Below are 20342 nucleotides of genomic sequence, written 5' to 3' on the forward strand. Positions count from 1 at the left end.
CATGGGTCAAACTGCTCATGAGGTGTTTCTATTTGCTACACATTACAACAAGGAACTTTGAGTCTAATATATAATATTGATACTCTACTTTATTTTAGTATTAACAATGTGATCCTAACACATAATATATTTCAAACATACCAACAGTACCAAAAGTAAATTAGATTGGTTTATGTTGGCATAAATTGTTATTTGTCAGATTAAAGTGACATTGAAACATATTAGTAAATTTCTTTATTTCTTATACAGTTATACTTTCTAAAATAGAACTAAAAAATCAATGATTTTTGCATACTGATTTGAAGGTTTGGGTGAGTTTTTATGAAACAAAATAGACTGGGCTAAGGTGCACACCTACCTGATTCAATTGGGAAAATAAAAATAAAATGTCAGAGAAATGTTTAAATAGGAAACTAGAGGGAGGAAATATGAATAAATTTATCCTGCTATTCAGTACAATAGTAATACATGAAATGTTTACGAAATTCCCGTAGATAAATGGAATCAAGGTCGATAAAAGTGATACCACAACATTGTACAAAAAGTATCAAAAGAATTTCTTACTAAATAACAATTTCTTTAAAGTTAAAGCATAAATATTGGCTGCTGTAATCTCAACATAACTTGATACATATTCTAATTATTCAATGTATCTACGTATTTTATAACAAAAAATATATCATCATTCAGGAGATATATATTAATAATCAAACATATACACATATCAAGCATTCTTCAAATAATAAATACTACACATTTTCCAGGAAATATTAACAGAGCATGGAATGATCGTGTTTAATTAAGTAGTGTTGGAACATGGTTTGTTGAACTACAGTAACAACAAGTAGTATTCCGAGTAACTCCAGTTTCGTCTAAAGAAGCAAGTGTTTCACTAGCTGTCGAATCTTCTATTAGTACACGGACAATTTTGTGGATCGTTGGGCTTACAAATCTTGATCGCAATACTATCATATCGAGCTGGTAGTTGGAGAAGAAAATCAATTTATCAATTTTGTAGCTTATACTTTAAAGAAAAGGAAAATCATGCATTAAAAAATGATTTCATATTTCAAGAAGACAAGAAGTACTAGACTTAGTTTTCAAAGACTCCCTTAAACAATACCATTAAGACATATATTAACCCAACTCTTTTGAATTATTCCACTCCATGAGAAGGTAAATGGTTCTCTAACACATCAACTTGTGGTTTCTCACATCTCACAACTACTTCATCACCAGGCCTATACTCTTTGAAGCATGCTAACCTCTCAAGTTCTTCAACTTCTTCTATAACCAAGTCCAGTTTAGCCACTGTTTCCACAAGCAAAGATGCAAAAGCAGCAAAAGGCAATGCTTCTGAGAACTCAAGGCTTGTGATTGCTATTTTACTCAACTGGGGTCTTAACACCTTTTTTTCTGTTTCCTTTGATCGTTCACTAGGTACCCTTTTCATTTTCCATTCAAACAATGCCGAAGAATCTGTTTTAACACTTGATAAGGAAGTCTTTCCATGTGTTTTTTGCCCTGCTTGTGGAAATATATCCAGAAAACATCAAAGAGAGGAGCTACATATATAAAGTAGTACAGTACCTATATTATTTGCAAATATACAACAAATATTTTTAAGTTGCTTTTTAGTCTTGAATATACTTTTCGTTCTTCAACTTTTGATCATGTTGAAAATAGTCCCTCGAGATAGTTTTCGTCCTCAATTTTTATCCGACTATGCGATATTAATCACTCTGTCAAGTTTCTGTTCAAAAACTAATGGAAATAGCCTATTTGGTTGATGGCTAGCAAACTCATGTCACATCCTTCTTATGCCTTTTAGCCGAAAATTAACGACGAGACTAACGCTGTATAATGGAAAGTTTGAGATCTAAACTAGTGGAATAAAAGTATGGGGAAGAACTTTGCACATGAGTAAAATTGAGGATGAATAATGCATTTAAATCTACTTTGAATCTGTCCCTACCTGCTTGTGCAGCAGCTATGGCTAGCATGTTATTAGCTTGGCTGTTATTGGAGCCTAAGAAGAGGCGAGGCTGAGATTTGATGGCATCGTTGAGGTCTTGTAAGGCCTCATGAAGATGATCAGAGAGTATTTCTGGAGAGCAATGGCGACGGTTCCTTATGCTATTGGCAAGTTCTATCAGCACTTTTGATACCTCTGATGCTAGCCGTACGCAAGGGTCCTTGAACATGACTCTAACAGTTCCTGGTGTCTGAAAGAAATTTTGAGAAAAAACTTGTACAATTCGCGACAATCCGATGTAACAACTTTCGTGACAACTTCAATTTTATATGGCAATACTTTGCCTTATAAAATCAAAGGTTGTTGTAAAAGTAGTCTAACACCAGTTATACAGATAACATTTTTATCTTATGAGCTGCTCAGTTGTAGGCTGAAAGTTCAAATAGATGCTCAAGACATCAAGTTTCAGTATTCTAAGGTTACCTGAATTTCTGTTCTCAAACAGCCGTGTAGAGCAACCACGGTATACCCGAATTGGCGAAGAACTGTTCCGACTTTTACATATTGCTGCCACGGAAATTTATGACAGTACCTTGAATGCCTTGGCTCCCAACTTGCATGTAATGCCTACATGACCAATTGCTTGTAATATTCATTATCTTTATATACTGGATGTAAATTAAAAATGAACCAAAATATATAATAAATGGGCTTACCAGTGTTTCATCAGTGGATTTTGAATCTAGAACAGCCTTATAACCTTTGTATATGGGATCCTCACATGATTTCCTATCTCCATATGCATCAACTTCACCATAGAAGTATTCATTGACACATGCTGCAATATTTTACCATGACTATTGTCAAATTTTAAATTTGTGATAAATGGAAAAAGGAATTTCTGATCCTGTTATGCATGCCTACGGAGAAGCTTTAAATTTTTATGATAGTACAATTTTTTGAAAAAAATAAGCAGTGTGTCTGAAAAGTGATTTTTTAAATATATTTCTGAACAATTAAAGGCGGGCTTGTCATAATAGTAAGGTTGTTGTTTAATGATTATGAGGTTACAGCTTTAAATATCTCTCCTCTTGTTGTAGGAGTAAGGCATCATTTTTTTTTAACAATTAAGGGTAAGTAAATAAAGGCACACTATTTATATGTCACTGGGTCTTTGTATACCTTCTATAGATTTGGCAAGGCCTTCAAGCTTGAAAGCAGTGGAAGAGTGAAGATCTTCTCCTGACCAATTTGGAAATATCAATAGACTCATGAAAAGGCATATGGCACAGCCTATGGCTATGGTGTAGAAGCGGTCATGTGCAATCTTCAACACATTCTCAACCCGGTAACTAGATACAGTTATCAAGTTGAAGGTCAATAGAAATATAACAACACCATAATCATAGTTCTTCTTTACATAAGGAAAGAACCTCATATATGTGGCTCCAGCTCCTGCATTTCACAACAAAAATGGCAGGACAAGGAAACAAGGTCATTTACAAAACTTGGTAGTAATTTAACTTTACATTTCAACCTTTATTATTCTTTGATAAACAACTTGCAAACACAACTGCTTTGTTCAGAACTTGTGATTCATATATATATATATATATACATACCTACTATAAAAACTGAAGCTCCAATGAAAACAGCTTGAAGGACCCGACCAGATGCATTTGAAACATACTCAATAAAAAATGCCAGTAATCCTGCTAACAGTGTCCCCAATCCCCTGTTCAGTCCTTTGCATAAAGTTGCTCCTGCCACCATAACAATGTTATAAATTAAGGTCATCCATATTACATTACTAATATGCTTATAGCTGTATAATTAAGTTATTCATATAAGTTGAAAGTAATAATCGAAGTTTTTAAGAGAAATGTTTCATGCATATGTTATTCTAGATTCTTTGAACAAGTTGTCAAGAATTGGATCCTCACCAACTCATGCTTTTGTCTCCTACTTTCAAGAGTTCTATTATTTGGACAAAACCTTTTGAACAATGTGTTTTTATCTTTGTTTATATAGCCGCATTTAAAAACATATTATTAAAAATACATCAACTGGAGTCTGATATATGCATAAAAATCTTTGTGTATAATATTTTTTTAAATAAAAATATTATATAATTAGTTGTACTAAATATATGGAAAAGGACACAATCATTTTAGTTTTATCTCCAATTTCATGCCAGGATTACTTATTTTTACTATTTTTTATTGAATGTCACTTTTAGGATAGCATTAGCATCGTTCAAAAGCTCAGAGACAAAAAGAAGAAAGAAGACTTGCCTTAATTGTCTACGGTGCATTGTTCAAAAGTTAAAATAATTCAGAGAAGCTTCTTTACTTTAGATTTTCATTTTTTTTATTATGCTTGCCCCTCAAATCCGTACCTATGACGAAGAAGAATATTGCTATGATTTGAGACTTTTTTTTTCTACTATCAAATTGTAACAGACTCGTCTATCCCAAAATCACTATATTTTTATTTCACTAGCCAATTAACATTTTTTAGGTAATATAAAATATTAATTTATGTCTTTATAGTTAATGAATTAATCTTTTTAAAATTATATAGTTGATAGTATAATGTCATTTTATAAATTTACTGGGGTCATGCACCATTAGACCAATGTCTTATTAATAGAATTATTTGAGACTTTTAATATATATTATCTCTACTATCAAAGAGGAAGTCCAATACAATACACAACACATAAAATTATTAACAGTCATAATTTTAAATTATTTTATAATAAAATAAATTTAAGTATTAAGAAAATCACATGTTCCATTCTATTCTAGTAGTAGTACTCGTATTATTTATACTTCTAGTTCCAATGAGATATAATAAACCCTAAGAGTTATTTTTCTTTCTTTACCTAATAATTTAGAAGAAATTAGGCATAAGATAGATATTAGTGGATATAAAATATTTTTGTTGAATAACTTGAGCTTTAAGAAAATTGATTCATATGATGCAGCAGCGTGAAATGGAGGCAATGAGTTTAGAGAGAAAGTAACCTGCAGTGAACTCAAGAACAACTACTACGGTCATGACAGCCCAAATAGCACTCTGGCCAATTCCATTGAAGAGTGGTTCCAACAGATACAACAAAGAAACAAGAGTCAGAGACAAACCAACTTTGAATGCATGGATAACCCTTCTAGGGTCATCATGTCCCACCTTCCATACCAAACTAGGAAACCTCTTTACCTTCTCACCATAAGCATTCACACATTTCTTCCAATTCTCAGGGATTATTCCATTCTCACTCCCTGCCATTTCCATTTCCATTTCTAAACCCGCATGAACCTTAGGAATCATTTCTTCATGAAAGGAAAAACATATATTAATTGAACAAATGCAACAAGTTAAGAAGCTTCTATAAAAGGGTGTATTATATTTTGAAAGAAATATTTTTTTTAAAAAAATGGGAAAGGATTGATTTTTGTTTCTGTGAGATTATGGGTATTCTAGATAGATGTATGATGAGAACCCCATCTTTCTGGAATAATAAGTGTGAACTTTATATTGTGTGATTTAAGGACAAGTTGACAATGTCATTTCTACAATATTCACGTGTATTCCATTAAAGTGCATAACACTTTTAAGTGATGTACATTTTTTGAGTCTTAGTTAGAAGTTAGGAATGAATGAAACCTAAAGAGTTGTGTTATATGTGCAACAACTTATTTGAATATTCCACACTGCATTTCTCACGATAGAGGTTGTATTAGTGTCAATATCAGTCTCTCATTCACAAACTCACATTTCTTTAAGAAATCAAGTAGGCACTGTTCAAGTAATGCCTTAGGTTCACGAGAAATGTTTGGTAGAGAGGGTAACTGTCCTGCATGGAAAGAAAGATAGCCACTACTTTTACACAAAGCAATTTTAGCATGGGAGCCCCAACGTTAATGCTTAATTATGATTGGCGCAAAAGTCAGAAAGAGCAAATCTAAGTGGTGAGAAATCTTCAAGAAAACAACATTTTCAATGGAAACCCTACAAAACAAGAGTTACTACGTTCATATGATACACTTTAATGTATGTATGTGCAGAGTTAGTCATTTCTTATGGCTTTCTTTTTAGACAAACTTGATTTAAGCATCAATTATAGGGTATCCCCATTTTTCTTCTGGTGCGATAAGTAATATTGAAATACTGATAAAATAATATAACTCTTCCACATAGTATCCTCATCAGATCATCAGAGGAAACCAGATCCTCTTTTGGTACCAGAGAGAATTCCATCCTATTAGCATGAGAGTAATTTTCTAGGAGGTTCAGATCCTCTCTACTACCGGGGATCTAATATTGAAATATGAGGATAAAATTGTGTTTTATGATTTTTATATTATTTTATTAAAAACTAATTAAAATTTTGACCGCTAATTTTTTTTTTCATGCCACATGTGCATCCTGGAGAGAACTCTTTTCTAGGAATAGCCAAACATCTAAATGAGGACAATTCTCAAACATTGACCCCAACAAATCCAACCGGAAATTTTGTGGGTTGGTTCAGTTTTTACACCAAAATTCAACTAAACCCAAACTGAACCAATCGATATAATTTTGAAGGTTCGGGTGCTCAACGTCATCCAATACAGAATCAATCCATCACATTAAACCCCTATTGGAATCACAACATACAATGTGAGTTTAGTTAGTCCCAATGGTTATGTAAAAAGTTCATAATGTATGCCTGCACAAGTCCAAATGAAAGGTATAAGGAAAATACTAGGTATACCCAGAAATTTGATCAGAATGAGTTGGCATTATTATTCACTCTTGGATGGCTAAGTATACTTCAACCCCTATGCTCATCCAACAATGAACAACTGCCCTTTTGAATGTTTGAAAATTCTGTCAAACTTTTCTGGCAATGTAGTTCTTAACTTGAAATAAGCTAAGAACTTGCCCCAAATACATGGATTTTCTGTCGGATCGGAACCCGGCAGCAAGGACAAGCAGCTTGACTATTTCTTCCATACTCATCACCACAAGTAGCACACATAACTTGGTGTGTACATGGCAAGAAAACAACAGAGACTTCACCTTTCTTGCATACAATGCATTCTCTTCCACCATTGACTTCATTTTTCTCTGAAAAGCCCTCGAGGTTTTCCAATTCTTGAAGCAGCTTAGCAATTGTCTCTGTTTCTGGACCCTTAGACTTATTTCCAGATGAAGCATTTGATTGCAACTTAGGGGACTTAACACATGATTGAAGACGCGAAAGTTCCTGCTCAAGTCTTAGTACATCATCCTTGTAGCGCTGGAAATCTATCTCAATCCTTACCCGTAAAGCCTCAAGCCTCCTCTTATTATTGGTTTCATCTGCTTCCTTAGAACGGCGTACCTCCTCAACCAGTCCTACGGCTTTCTCTTTAGCCTCCATCTCCTCCTTCCACTTGATCTGTTACAAGTTATTACACAGAATAAATGGTTCAGAAGAAAACGTGGTCTGAGATATAAAATAAAAGGCTTTATGGATGTATTTTCAGAGCAACTGCAGTTTTATCATGATATTTAGCACTGAGGAAAAGCAACCAGTACAAATGTATTGTATGGAGATGACAAAACAAGAGCTAACTAGTCAAAAGGACTTGAATAGACTAAATAGATAGATAGATAGATAGATAATTCATATATAACAATACACCTCATGGATTATGAATAAGAAAATATCTAGATAGCATAATCATCAAGGACCCCCAAACTGACTGATTATAACAAAATATGAAAAGAGCAAATTTACGTCGTTGATGCACCTTGACTGAAATATTATAGTCTTGGTGCACCTTTTAAATTAATTACCAAACTAGCGTAGTTTTTAGAGAGTCGTCAATGGGGGTGGTGTTTTCCATGAAACTCGGCAATGACCCCTAAGTCAAACTCGTCAACTAGAATGTAGAGTTTAGGATATATTAATTTTTTAGTATAACTCCCCACTTCCATTGGCAACTTTCAATTTTTTTTTATTAGGCTAGAGTTGGCAATGGGAATGTAGAGTTACATTTTTTTTCTCCCACCAAAATCGGCCATGTGAAGGTAGAGTTAGGATTAATATTTTTTAAATAAAGCCGTCAATGGCAATGCAGACTTTAGTATTACATATACAAGCAAAATATTATTGAAAAATAAAATATATTTCATGTTCCTAATTTATTACAATCCCAAATTTCTCATGACGTTTGTGTGATAAAGTGCCACATGCAGGTGGGTAGACTTAGGGCACCAATAAAAATTTCATATTCATTTACACTAGTTTGCTTATTACAATCCCAAATTTAAAGCCACCTGCATGCGACACTTCATCACACAGACGTCATTAGAAATTTAGCCCTAGCGGATCGTAGCATGAATAGCGGCATATTGCAGCTGCAATGCTTCGCAAAGATGAATCTGTTCTCTTTTCCTTTTTGAATGAAACCTCTGTTTCACAATTTTATCCCCACTTAACTAACCCTCACTAAAGCCACATGCTTGCTCCAGTCGAGGGAGTTTTTGCTCTCCCATGAACTGTCACACGTGGAGACCAATGTTTAGGGTAGCTCTCCTTCACACCAGTTAGGGTGTTGCTGCCTTTGTTTGACAAAATTAGGGATCTTGCACAATCCATCCCACTTTTGCCAGCACCGCGCAGCCCACAGTCATTCCACACCCTCCCTTGTTGGCATGCAGTCTGCAAGCCATATATTTTTTGCATGTGGGTCCGCCGCAACCTCTATATCTCATGTAAGTGCTCTTTCTCCAGCCTTTTTTAACACTTTAACCTCTACATTTTGGGCATTAATATGAACATTCTTAAGATTTGAGTATTTTATGTTTTGATTATCAATTACGTGTATTACAAATTGTGAAATTTTACATTGCATACACCATCTTTGGTATAGCAGTGACTCGCAATCCACTATGTCGATATAGCATCTTTGGGTGGCCCCTCCTCTCCACAGTTTAACCAGTAATTGTTACATGTAAACAATTACACACAGACACTCTAATGGGTGTGGAGTTGCATACAGTATAGTGTTGCATAGTTTTGAAGTGTCGTGTGTAACACAAATGTCAGGCATGTGTTTAATGCAAACACTGTTAAGCCACCATGTTTCATGACCTACACTGTTACATATGCAATCATTGTGATGAATGAAGTGCAAGAAAACGACAAAAACCACATAACATATTAATTTTTTCTAGTTCCTATCATTACTGCTACACACAACTAAACAGTTTTAAATTTTTCAAGTTATATATGCAATCAATTATTCATTGTCGATATGTAGACAAATAAAGGCGGATAAAGAGCAAACCTCAGCATTTTTTTGACTCTGTCTAATCTGATCCAATTCTTCTTGTGTCTGCAATATCTTCACTTTTTCATCAGCAATTTCCTTCTCTAGCTTAGCTTTCTGTTTCTCCCAAGTCTGAAGCTTCTTCAGCAACTTTTTCTCCCGTTTTGCAACTTCTTTGCAAGCTTTCGTTGTCTCCGATGCACTTAATTTGGAAGCCTCCATCTCTGCTTTGAGTTCTGCATTCTCTTGCTCTAGTGTCCTCACAGCTACATTTGCACGGTCCACTTCAACACTAGCATGTCTCAAACCACTCTCCATCTCTGACAGTTTCTTCATGGTCGCGTCATCAATCGACTGTTTCCCTTGCTTCAACCTTTGAACCTCCTCTTTTGCCATCCGTAAGGTTTTGAGCTCAGTCATATCACTAGTTAGTTTTCTTGCTGCTTGCACTGCCTTCTGTTGAGCCCATTCTTTTCGCTCCTCGACCTGTTTTTCAAGATCCTTAATCCGATACAATAGATTGATTATGACTTGATCCCTCTGATCTTTTGCCACAACCCCCTTCTCACGAAGACTTAGATCACACAATTTACTTACCAGATCTTTGATAATATCTTGGTCATCAGGACATTGGCCAACACTAGACTTTTCAATGGGATCCCCAGATACAGCCGTAGACTCTAAATTCGACATGGCAATGCTACTACCAGAAGTGTCCTTCGCCGGCAGTGTCTGCGATCTTTTCGAGTTTGCCCTATAACCAGCAGCAAACATAGCAGCATTTTTCTTCAGTAAAGACATCATCGAAGGTGAAAGATTAAACCTCTTCGGAAATTCAATTTCCCTTTGCAACTTCAAATTTATCTCCGTGCCACCACTGCTTCCATGAGAAGATGCATCCGAAGCCACAGCAGCAGACGAAGCCAGAACATCAGGATCAGGATCAGTGTACCCAATATCGGGCACCGGAATCTCCATAGTGCTAGCCTTACCTATGTGAAGATCACTCACGAGCAAACACCACAGTGCATGACCTTTACTCATATTAGGCCTAAGTTGTTGCAACAAACACACCAAACCCGTCAAAGCATACTTCTCTAACTGCATCAAATCAGAGAAAACAGCATTAGACTCTTTTGTATCACCCTTGCTACTATCCAAAGCCTGCAAGGAGTTGCTCAAAATGTTATCCAACAAATCCATGCCACCATAGCAATGCCCATTGCTCAAAACGGCCTTAAGAGCAATATCTTCACTATAACCCAAATCAACAAGCTTTGAAATCGCTTGATTGTATATAAACTCCAATTTCAACACCAGAAACTCCTCCATTTGTTCCTCAGTGCAGCAACTCCAGTCAGCTTCATCACTACCACTATTAGGATTAGGGTTTTGTTGAGGAGAATCAGCACTGGACTTTGATATAGGATCATCCAATGCAGGTTTTGGTGCTGCTGCTGCTGCTGCTGTTGATGATGATGATGATGATGGTTTAGCTCTTCGATTTGATCTCATATTTTTCTCCCTTGAATTGAAACCCATCCACTTCGTATTGGGAATAAAAGCATTAGAAATTGAAAAAACAAGACCAAAATCAAAACTTGATGAACAGAAATGAAGAGAAGAAAGAGAGAGAGAATCACTTACATGTAAAGTTTGTTATTTTGTGTACTTAGGTCAGCTTCAGTGATTTTTGGATTTTGAGGAGAATCAGAAGCTGATTCTGTACTTAGGTCAGCTTCAACTTTTCCCTCATGAAAGGTTTATATATGCCAGAAAATTTTACTCATTTCTCTTACATCACCCTTATTTTATTATTCCATATTTTATTTAAATATTATTATTTTTTATGTCTCTTACAGTAAAAATTGTGTCTTTTTGAATTTTTTTAGACTTGATTCTACATTTTTCAACAAATTTTCATATAATCACCATTTTGTATTCAATTTAAAAAGAACTTATATGCGTATAACTCTTAAATGGATAAGATGTTTTATAATGTTATTTTACGAATAATTCAGGAGCGCCACCTGTTGATTTATACGTTATAATTAGTTGTGATAGTTGTTAATCTGATAACTAATTTTTACTCCGTTACAACTAATTAGGTGTTATTACACGCACGCATGATCATTAACTTTCTTATAAGTTAGGTAAATTATACTGACATCTCCTGAATTTTAGTGAAATTATACAAACCATCCATCATTTTTTTACACCTATATAAACCTCATAATTTTTATACTTTTATTATACTAACCACCTTTGCATAAGAAATAAGTACAATCTTTAAAATAAAAAATGTGATGAATGCAATTAAGTTAAACAAAACATATACATTATGAAAAAGAGCCCAAGTAATATACAAATCAATGTATCTTTATTATTTTTTGTTACGTAACGTATCAACAATTCTAAATATATATTGTTTAAATCGCTCTTATATTATATAGTAACAAACCAAAAATAATAAAGAGGTATCAATACATATATTATTTGGATTTGTCTCAACAATATATTATCTTTTGTTTAACTTAATTGTATTTATCACATTTTTTGTTTAAAAAAATTACACTTAATTTTCATGCAGTGGTAGTCAGTGTAATGAAAGTATAAAAACTAGAGGGGTTTGTGTAAGTATAAAAAAGTGAGAGATGATTTATATAATTTCACTAAAATTTATGGGGTGTAAGTGTAATTAACTCTATAATTTATAACTAATCTTGAGTCGCTATAACTCATTGGCTTTTGGGCTTGGAGTAGTTAATGAATAATTAAACAAGAGTAATATGTATCCCCTAACACTGTATCACAGGAAAATGATGAATGTTATAAGTAAAATAATTTATTAATAATATTTTACAATACATGTTTCATTTCTTCATGTCGTAGGAGAATTTTTTAGGAAAAATATGTTATATATTATTATCTATATAACCCAAAAAAAACTTTTTGCCACATCAGTCTAGATACGTATGACGACCTCATGTAAAGTTTACTCTTGTCACATTAGCTAAGGACACATGTCAACACTTCATGCAAAGTTTTCCCTCTAAAAGTTTCTTATCTCTTACTTACAACCTTACACACAAGATCAAAGCTACTCTATGTTATTTATTTAAAAAATCTCAACTTAATAATTCATTAAATAAATAATAAAAAAAGGGACAAAACATGTGCATTTTCTCTCACGTTTGTTCTGATTGTCATTTCATTAGAATGTCTCTCACTTTTTCAACACATCTATCATTTTCAACTCTCAAACTCCAACACATCTATCATCTTCAGATATATACATGTAATAGCAACACGTACTAGAAAACATGATCCAAGTTAACTTAAGAGAAATAAATTTAGGAATTTGATTAACTGTGTTTTTAATGCTTCCATGAATAGGAATTTTTTGGTATGATTTGAGTTTTTTACTTTAAATTGTGATATTATGGTTTAGTATGATCTTCAATCAAATTTTATATATTACAATCATTTAAGAATTGATTTTGTGAAATTTATGATTATTCGTTCAAATTTTAATCTTTTATTTTCTGCCATTGATACTTTGAAATTCACTTGAGGAATCAATTAACTCCAATTTATTTCGAACAATCATTTTTGCAAGCAATTAGAAATTGATACTTTGACCGTTTAGGGAATTTCAACAATCAACATTAACTACTCAATCATTAATACATGTTTTACATTATTTATTTGGATTTAAGAGAAATAAACCCCTAACTATTATGTTATATTTGTTTTTACCCCTAACTACAAATTTTGACACTTTCAAATTTTGACACTTAGATATGAAAGATGATATTCATCTATTCTATCTATCTATCTATTTACTATATAACAAAAAAAAATTCTTTTCATATCACCCAAGACATGTGTCATCACCTCAATAAAAAATTTCTCTCCAAAAAGCTTCCTATCTCTTGGTGTGCAACCTCACACATAAGATAAAAAACACTCTTTATCATTTGTTTCAATTGAATTATAACCAATTATTACATAATATCTCAATTATAACTCCACAATTCATTAGGTTCCATTAATTTTGTTAAATTATTATTTTGAATGCAGATTAACTTTATGGAACAAACACCTTAATTTTTCTTAACTCAGTGACCCTATTTTTCTTGTATTACTTCACAGTTTATCAAACAAGTTATAAGTGAAATATTTTTTAAGCTTAATATATTGACTTTTTATTTAACAAAAAACTTTTAAAAATTAGCATTATCATAGGTTTTATTATGTTCCTATTTTTCTTTTATTACTTCACATCCCATCAAATACCTTACACATGAAATATATTTTAAAATTTTAATATATTGAATTTTAATTTAAAAGAATCTTCTATAAATGAGCACTATCAGAGACTTTATTACGTTATACATTCCTTATATATTACATTTAATCACCATGCATGATTGATTTATGTTATACATTTAATCACCATTAGGTTTATGGTTTAATCAAAACTTAGGTACAACAACAAAATATTAATCATTATCAAACCATAGGGAATAAATAAATTTATCTTTACTTATAACAAAAACAAGCATTGCAAAATTATTTTAGGACGAAATTTTGAAGTTAGAATGTTGTCTAGAACTGAGTTAAAGTGACTAAATTGTGTACAACTTATACAATTAATTGATCTCAATCGAGAGAATTAGAAATAACACAATTAAACAAGGATATGAACTTCTAAAGGTAGAAAACACAAATAATACAAAACACAGTTATAACAATTAAATAGGTCGTAACTTACTTAATTATTAACACTTTGATGTTAAACTATGCATACGGGACAATTATTTAGACAAACTATATATTGTTGAAAAATAGTCACACTTAAACAATTTACAAAAGGAAAATTTTATACACATTTGAAGCTAAAAATTTAACACAACTTAATTTTCACAAACTCACCGGTAAGACTTTTCTAACATTTTGCCCTTGAGTCACTTATAGATTCAACATTAAAAAAATTACTAAATATTCATTGTGTTACCCTTATTTTCAAATGAGAAAAAAATAGAGATAAAAACAATATAACACTAAAAATAAAATATAAATAGAGAATAACTCAAGATATTACTTCTCTTTTATGCAGGTTAGTTTACAATTTAGTTTTTATGCATTATCAATATAAAGTTTTTTCTCTCTAACACCTAATTGTACAAGATTCTATATATGACTTTAAAGTAATTATTACGAAAGCAAAAAAATATAATTGTTCAATATATGATTTATTGACGTTATAAAATATATGTACATTATTTGTGCATTATGCATAAACAAAGAAGCGACACGTGCAAGTAGGAATGGCAACGGGGCGGGCGGTGTCAGGTTTGCACATACCCAAACCTGAAATTCAAAACCCGAACCCGAACTCAACGGGGTTGAAAATAAAGATACCATCCCCGAACCCGTCGGATTTCAGATAACCCGAATCCGAAAAAAAACCTAAAAATTATAATGTATTAAGAAAAATATGATATTATTTTCGTGTAATTTTTCTCTAAGATTTCTATTTTCTCTTGTATTATTTCATTTCTTTTATGTTTGAAGATCCAATAGTATGTAAAGTAAAATTAGAAATTAAAAACAATGGGTACATGATAGAAATTTAAATTTTAAATTGAATTACATTACGTTGGGGCGGGTTCGGGTTAGGTCTTTGATATACCAAACCCGAACTTGAACCCAAAATTTAAACCCGGGTAAACCCAAACTCGAACTCAATCACATCGTGTTCCCCATTAAATTCGGATTCGGTTTGGGTGGGTACCCACATGTTCGGTTTTGTTGTCATCCATACGTGCAAGTGCACCCTAGTTTTCCATTAATGAAATGTTTTAAATGGAAGTAATGTAGACGTGAGTTTCTATGCAATCAACACTAAGAAATGGCAAAGTTTTGGTATAAGGTAAGAAACTAATCTAGTTTAAAATTTATGATTATCTTCTTAATAAATGTCGATTACAGTAATCAAACTTTTAACATATATAAGTATTCAATGAGTTCAATGGGGTCTTGCGTTGGTAATGCAGGGTTTTAAGTTAAATGTAAATGTGATTACCAATTGGTGCTGATTCAAATGTTACATGTTTGATTGCCTTTAAGCAAGGTTTGAAGTTCGACTCTTGTGGATGGAAAAAATATATGCTGAGAGAGTTAGCCCCACATACATGTGGATGTTCCTAGCTCAAACATGATTTTCTCCAATGCGAGGATACATGTGGGAAACCAAAAAAATGTAAATGTGATTGATAAATAAGTAGTAGAGTAAATTAGCCTAATACATCCTATTTTTAGTAAAATTGTACGAAAAAATTCATTTTTAAACCTACACAAATCACTCATAATTTTTTATATATATTACATTGACTATCTAGGTATGAAATATAAATGTAATTTTTTAAACAAAAAAATGGTGACGAGTCTAATGAAATTAAACAAAATGTGGTATAATGTGAAGATAAGTGCAAATAGTATAAGAGTTAATGTCTATTCATTATTTTGGTTAGTTATAATATAGTATACGAGTGACTTAAATACTGTCTTAGAATTATTGATACAGTTCGTAATGAACCAAAAATAATGAATAGACATTGATACTTATACTATTTAAATTTGTCTTCTCAATATGTCATATTTTATTTAACTTGATTACCCTTGGTACCATCTTTTGTTTAAGAAAATACATTTATCTCTCCTATATATCTAGTTAATATAATGTATGTATATAATTAGATGTAATTTATGTATATTTAAAAAAGAAGGCATAGTTGATATAATAATTTCTCTAAAACTCATTGATATGAGTATAATTTAGTAACTATAAGTAAATGCAAGACATGTGTGGAAGTCGACAGGAAAGCATTGGAGGAAAATACTGATGCCTAGATTAGTTGGTTTGATTTTGACTTGTTTAGACAAGATTATGAGTTTCAATCAAAAGAATTAATAATTATTTTATTATGTTATTTCAAATTTTCAATTATTTCTAATCTCTTAGTTAAAATATGTACCTTTCAGATTATGTGGAATTTAAATTAATACATTCAGTTATTCCATTCATTTATTTTGAATAAATATAATATTTCAAAAACAAAATCAAGTGATGGGTTGTAATTGTCATGTGAACAAATCGTTTGTTTTAATCGAATATAAGATAATTAGATAACTTAGCACTTTTATATTTTGTGCTTCAATATAATAGACCAGTTTATAGTTTATACAGTTCAACTTTTTGAGTTACGATCTTTGAGTGATAAATTAGTTTTAAATGAACAATAAAACTATCAACTATTTAAGTTGATAAGATAAGTATTAAAAACTTATGCTGAATCATATAATTATTAAAAGAGTGATACAGGTTCTGAAATTTTAATTTCCCCAAAATTTCAAGACATGCGATTGTCATTTGAGATAGATGGGTAATAGTAACAATCAATTCCCCCTAATTTCATTTTACGCGTTGTTTTAGCCTATCATTTTTTTTTGTTCAACACAATATCTTGTATTGAATGTAATCTTGTCCGAGTTGGAAACATCCACAGGTATGTGAGATTAACTTTTCCATCGAATATTTTTTTCCAGACGTTATTTAAATGGAATTAAACATGTACTACTTGAATCAATCTCTGTTGTTCAAATATGTACTACTTGAACCAACCTCCTCCGTTGTTGGATGTTTTAGCCCTTTGTTTATACTTTAGATATTTTCAACCATTTTACTAATCAAATTAAATGATCTACATTTTTTTCAACGTTTTAATAAACAGTTTTGAGCTGAAATGCTAATTTTAAACTTAACGAGGAGTTATTAGACGCCATAAAAAGGAGAGTTATTTTATTGAATAGCAACAAAACAAGAAAAAGTAATAAAGTTGGCTATTTTGTGTTTAATGACACTAGCTAGGGAATATAAAAAAATAAAAACATCATATATTTCTCGGATGAAAAGTTCTTACATAAACGTAGACGATAATTTTTTATAGTAAAATATATATTAAACATTTAATCTTTTCTTATATATGTCAGAGAAATCTATCATTTTCTTATTGCACTCACATTTTATTATTTTAATATGTAGTTTTTATAGACATTGTTTGAGGATGAGAGAGAAAATTTATAACTATCAAAGTTTGAAGCATAAGAAGCATATATGCTCATACTTTGTGTCTAATAACTATACGAATTAGTGAATTTTTCCTTTATAGTATTAGACCCTTTAGTACTAAAATTGTTGGACTAGACTGCGACCGGGGAGCCTCCAACCACCAGGGACACTGCATCTTGAACCAAAACCTTAAATCATTAGTTCCATGGATCTTTCCTACTTATAAACTCTTTCACTCTTCCACGCATATCCAATGTGGGACTTCACACTTGAATAACTCCACAATGTCCCAGCCGAACCATCGACTCTAATACCACTTGTTGGACCAGACTGCGACCGGGGAGCCTCCAACCACCAGGGACCCTGCATCTTGAACCAAACCCTTAAATCATTAGTTCCATGGATCTTTCCTACTTATAAACTCTTTCACTCTTCCACGCATATCCAATGTGGGACTTCACACTTGAATAACTCCACAATGTCCCAGCCGAACCATCGACTCTAATACCACTTGTTGGACCAGACTGCGACCGGGGAGCCTCCAACCACCGGGGAGTTCCATTGTTACATGAGTATGAGAAGAGTGAAGAGTCACAAGTGAGACACTGCATCTTGAACCAAAACCTTAAAGCATTAGTTCCAACTTGTTGGACCAGACTGCAACCGGGGAGCCTCCAACCACCGGGGAGTTCCATTGTTACATGGGTATGGGAAGAGTGAATAGTAACAAGTGAGACACCACATCTTGAAGCAAAACCTTAAGGCATTAGTTTCATGGGCCTTTCCTTCTTATAAACTCTTTCATCATCCCCACATATCCAATATGGTACCACACACTTTCCGGTCCGCTCCCCCTTGATTCCCATCATGTCCTAGCCAAACCATCGACTCTGATACCACTTGTTGGACCAGACTGCGACCGGGGAGCCTCCAACCACCAGGGGGTTCCATTGTTACATGAGTATGGGAAGAGTGAAGAGTCACAAGTGAGACACCACGTCTTGAACCAAAACCTTAAGGCTCTAATACCACTTGTTGAACTAGACTACGACCAGGGAGCCTCTAACCACCGGGGAGTTCCATTGTTACATGGGTATGGGAAGAGTGAAGAGTCACAAGTGAGACATCACTTCTTGAACCAAAACCTTAAGACATTAGTTCCATGAGCCTTTCCTTCTTATAAAATCTTTTACTCCTCCCCACATATCCAATGTGGGACTTCACACTTGAATAAACCCAACAAAAATGTATCTTAAGAAACGATAATAAAATTAATTGGAACCTAATATAGATGGTGCTACATGCACCCTTGAATTTTTTATTAAAAAAAGATGTATACCATCTACATTTCTACATGCCCAATTTTCCCCCAAATGACATGATATGTTTAAAAAAAAAAATAATAATCATTATCATATTGAATTAGTCTATAGTATTGTAGATATATAACTTAAGAAATTTCATGATCGTTTCTCTAAGATAAATACTCAGTTGCTTCTTTATATGTTTCTCCAAGATAAATACTGATTAAATTTACAAAATTTTATCCACGTGATTTTTGTTCAACTAATTTAGTGATGCTTCATAATCAACTTGAACTTACATCATTGATATACGTAACAATGTTTAATTTGCTTCTTTGAAATGAATCAATATTATTTCAAATAAGTTGGTTGAAAGTGAAAAACATATTTTCACCCATTAATATTTTTTTATGAAGTTAGCAATGATTTTAGATGTTGTCATAACTTTAAAAACAATCTTTTCAACTATGAAGGTTGTGACAAATATATTGCATAATCGAATGAGATATCAATGAATAAATAATTGTCTAATGACATATATTGAATGAGAAATGTTCAACAACATTGAGAATGAGTTGATCATTCAATGGTTTCAAAATAAAAAATCATGAAGTATACAATTTATTCGATTAGATATATTTAAATTTTGTGATTTTGACATTAATGTTTTCATCTTTTTATATATAATGATATTTATTTTTTTTTTAAAATTTTAATATATATTGTACACCTTACCTATGAGTCTTAGATCTGCCATTAAGCCTAAAATAATAAAAATCTATATCATTAAATTTTTGGTACGTCAAATGTCGTAATCTGAGTCCAATATTATAGTCATGAGTATCGGAGAAGATCACAACCCAAAGTTACCTATTGGTAACCATAGTTATTATTTTAAACTAAAAAAATTCTAGTATGTATTATTTTAGGTTTAAGTTATAAAAAATAAAAAAATTATTTAATCACCATTTTATATTCATTTTTAAATAACTTGATATACATATTAGCTGTTAAATGAATGAGATAATTTTATTATATTGTCTAATATTTTTCCTTTAATCTTATTACGCCACCTTAGATAATTCATGAATGTCAAATGCATGAATTATACAACACTATTTAATTATGACAATTACTAATTATAATAAATAAGAGGATATTGAGTTCATTATAATTTTAATAATTGAAGGTTGGTCCGTTCACTATAAGGCTATGTTTGGTTGGGATAAAAAGAGAAGGAAAGAAAGTGGGAGGAATGAAAAAGGAAAGAAAAAATCTTTTCCATTGTTTGGTTGCAATGAAAAGAAGGAAGGAAAGAAAAAATTAGTGGGACTCATGCCATTATGTTTTCTCTCCATTATTGGGAGGAAAACAAGTGGAAAAATTAGACCAGAATTGATTGTCCCAAAGTTTGTCTAAAACCATGTTCCAAACTAATGATGATGAAGAAAAAACAGAAAAAATAATGAATATTTAATTTTTTAATTGACATTGCATGTTTTCATTGGTTTATGACATGATTTGGAGCATACTTTGAGTTAACAAGTCTTTGTATGAGAAAATTAGTGTCATATTTTCTCGTCTCTAATTCGTTATACATTTAAAAATTGTATTTCATG

General features: G+C 32.2%; 2 protein-coding genes across 4 annotated transcripts; both read right to left on the bottom strand.

The window, feature by feature from the left end:
* LOC109331592 (aluminum-activated malate transporter 12-like) lies at positions 1042 to 5408 on the bottom strand. The gene is made up of 7 exons (XM_019566184.1): positions 5005 to 5408; positions 3598 to 3738; positions 3158 to 3430; positions 2692 to 2813; positions 2459 to 2602; positions 1976 to 2225; positions 1042 to 1524 (listed from the first exon to the last, which is right to left on the bottom strand). Exons 1-7 carry the CDS (start codon positions 5306 to 5308, stop codon positions 1157 to 1159), a joined length of 1602 nt encoding a protein of 533 aa, XP_019421729.1. The 5' UTR covers positions 5309 to 5408; the 3' UTR covers positions 1042 to 1156.
* On the bottom strand, positions 6587 to 18960 carry LOC109331591 (MND1-interacting protein 1-like). Of its 3 annotated transcripts, XM_019566181.1 has the most exons (4): positions 18957 to 18960; positions 11127 to 11135; positions 9301 to 10825; positions 6587 to 7403 (listed from the first exon to the last, which is right to left on the bottom strand). In XM_019566181.1, the coding sequence occupies exons 3-4, from the start codon at positions 10822 to 10824 to the stop codon at positions 6894 to 6896; spliced, it is 2034 nt and encodes a 677-aa protein (XP_019421726.1). In that variant the 5' UTR covers position 10825; positions 11127 to 11135; positions 18957 to 18960; the 3' UTR covers positions 6587 to 6893. The 3 variants fall into 3 exon arrangements, with proteins under 3 accessions (XP_019421726.1, XP_019421728.1, XP_019421727.1); XM_019566183.1 differs by lacking the exons at positions 11127 to 11135; positions 18957 to 18960 and adding an exon at positions 10930 to 11037 and having other exon boundaries at positions 9301 to 10803; XM_019566182.1 differs by lacking the exons at positions 11127 to 11135; positions 18957 to 18960 and adding an exon at positions 10930 to 11037 and having other exon boundaries at positions 9301 to 10827.

Source organism: Lupinus angustifolius, chromosome LG17 (genome assembly GCF_001865875.1).
Source record: "Lupinus angustifolius cultivar Tanjil chromosome LG17, LupAngTanjil_v1.0, whole genome shotgun sequence".
In the NCBI taxonomy this organism is placed as follows: Eukaryota; Viridiplantae; Streptophyta; class Magnoliopsida; order Fabales; family Fabaceae; genus Lupinus; species Lupinus angustifolius.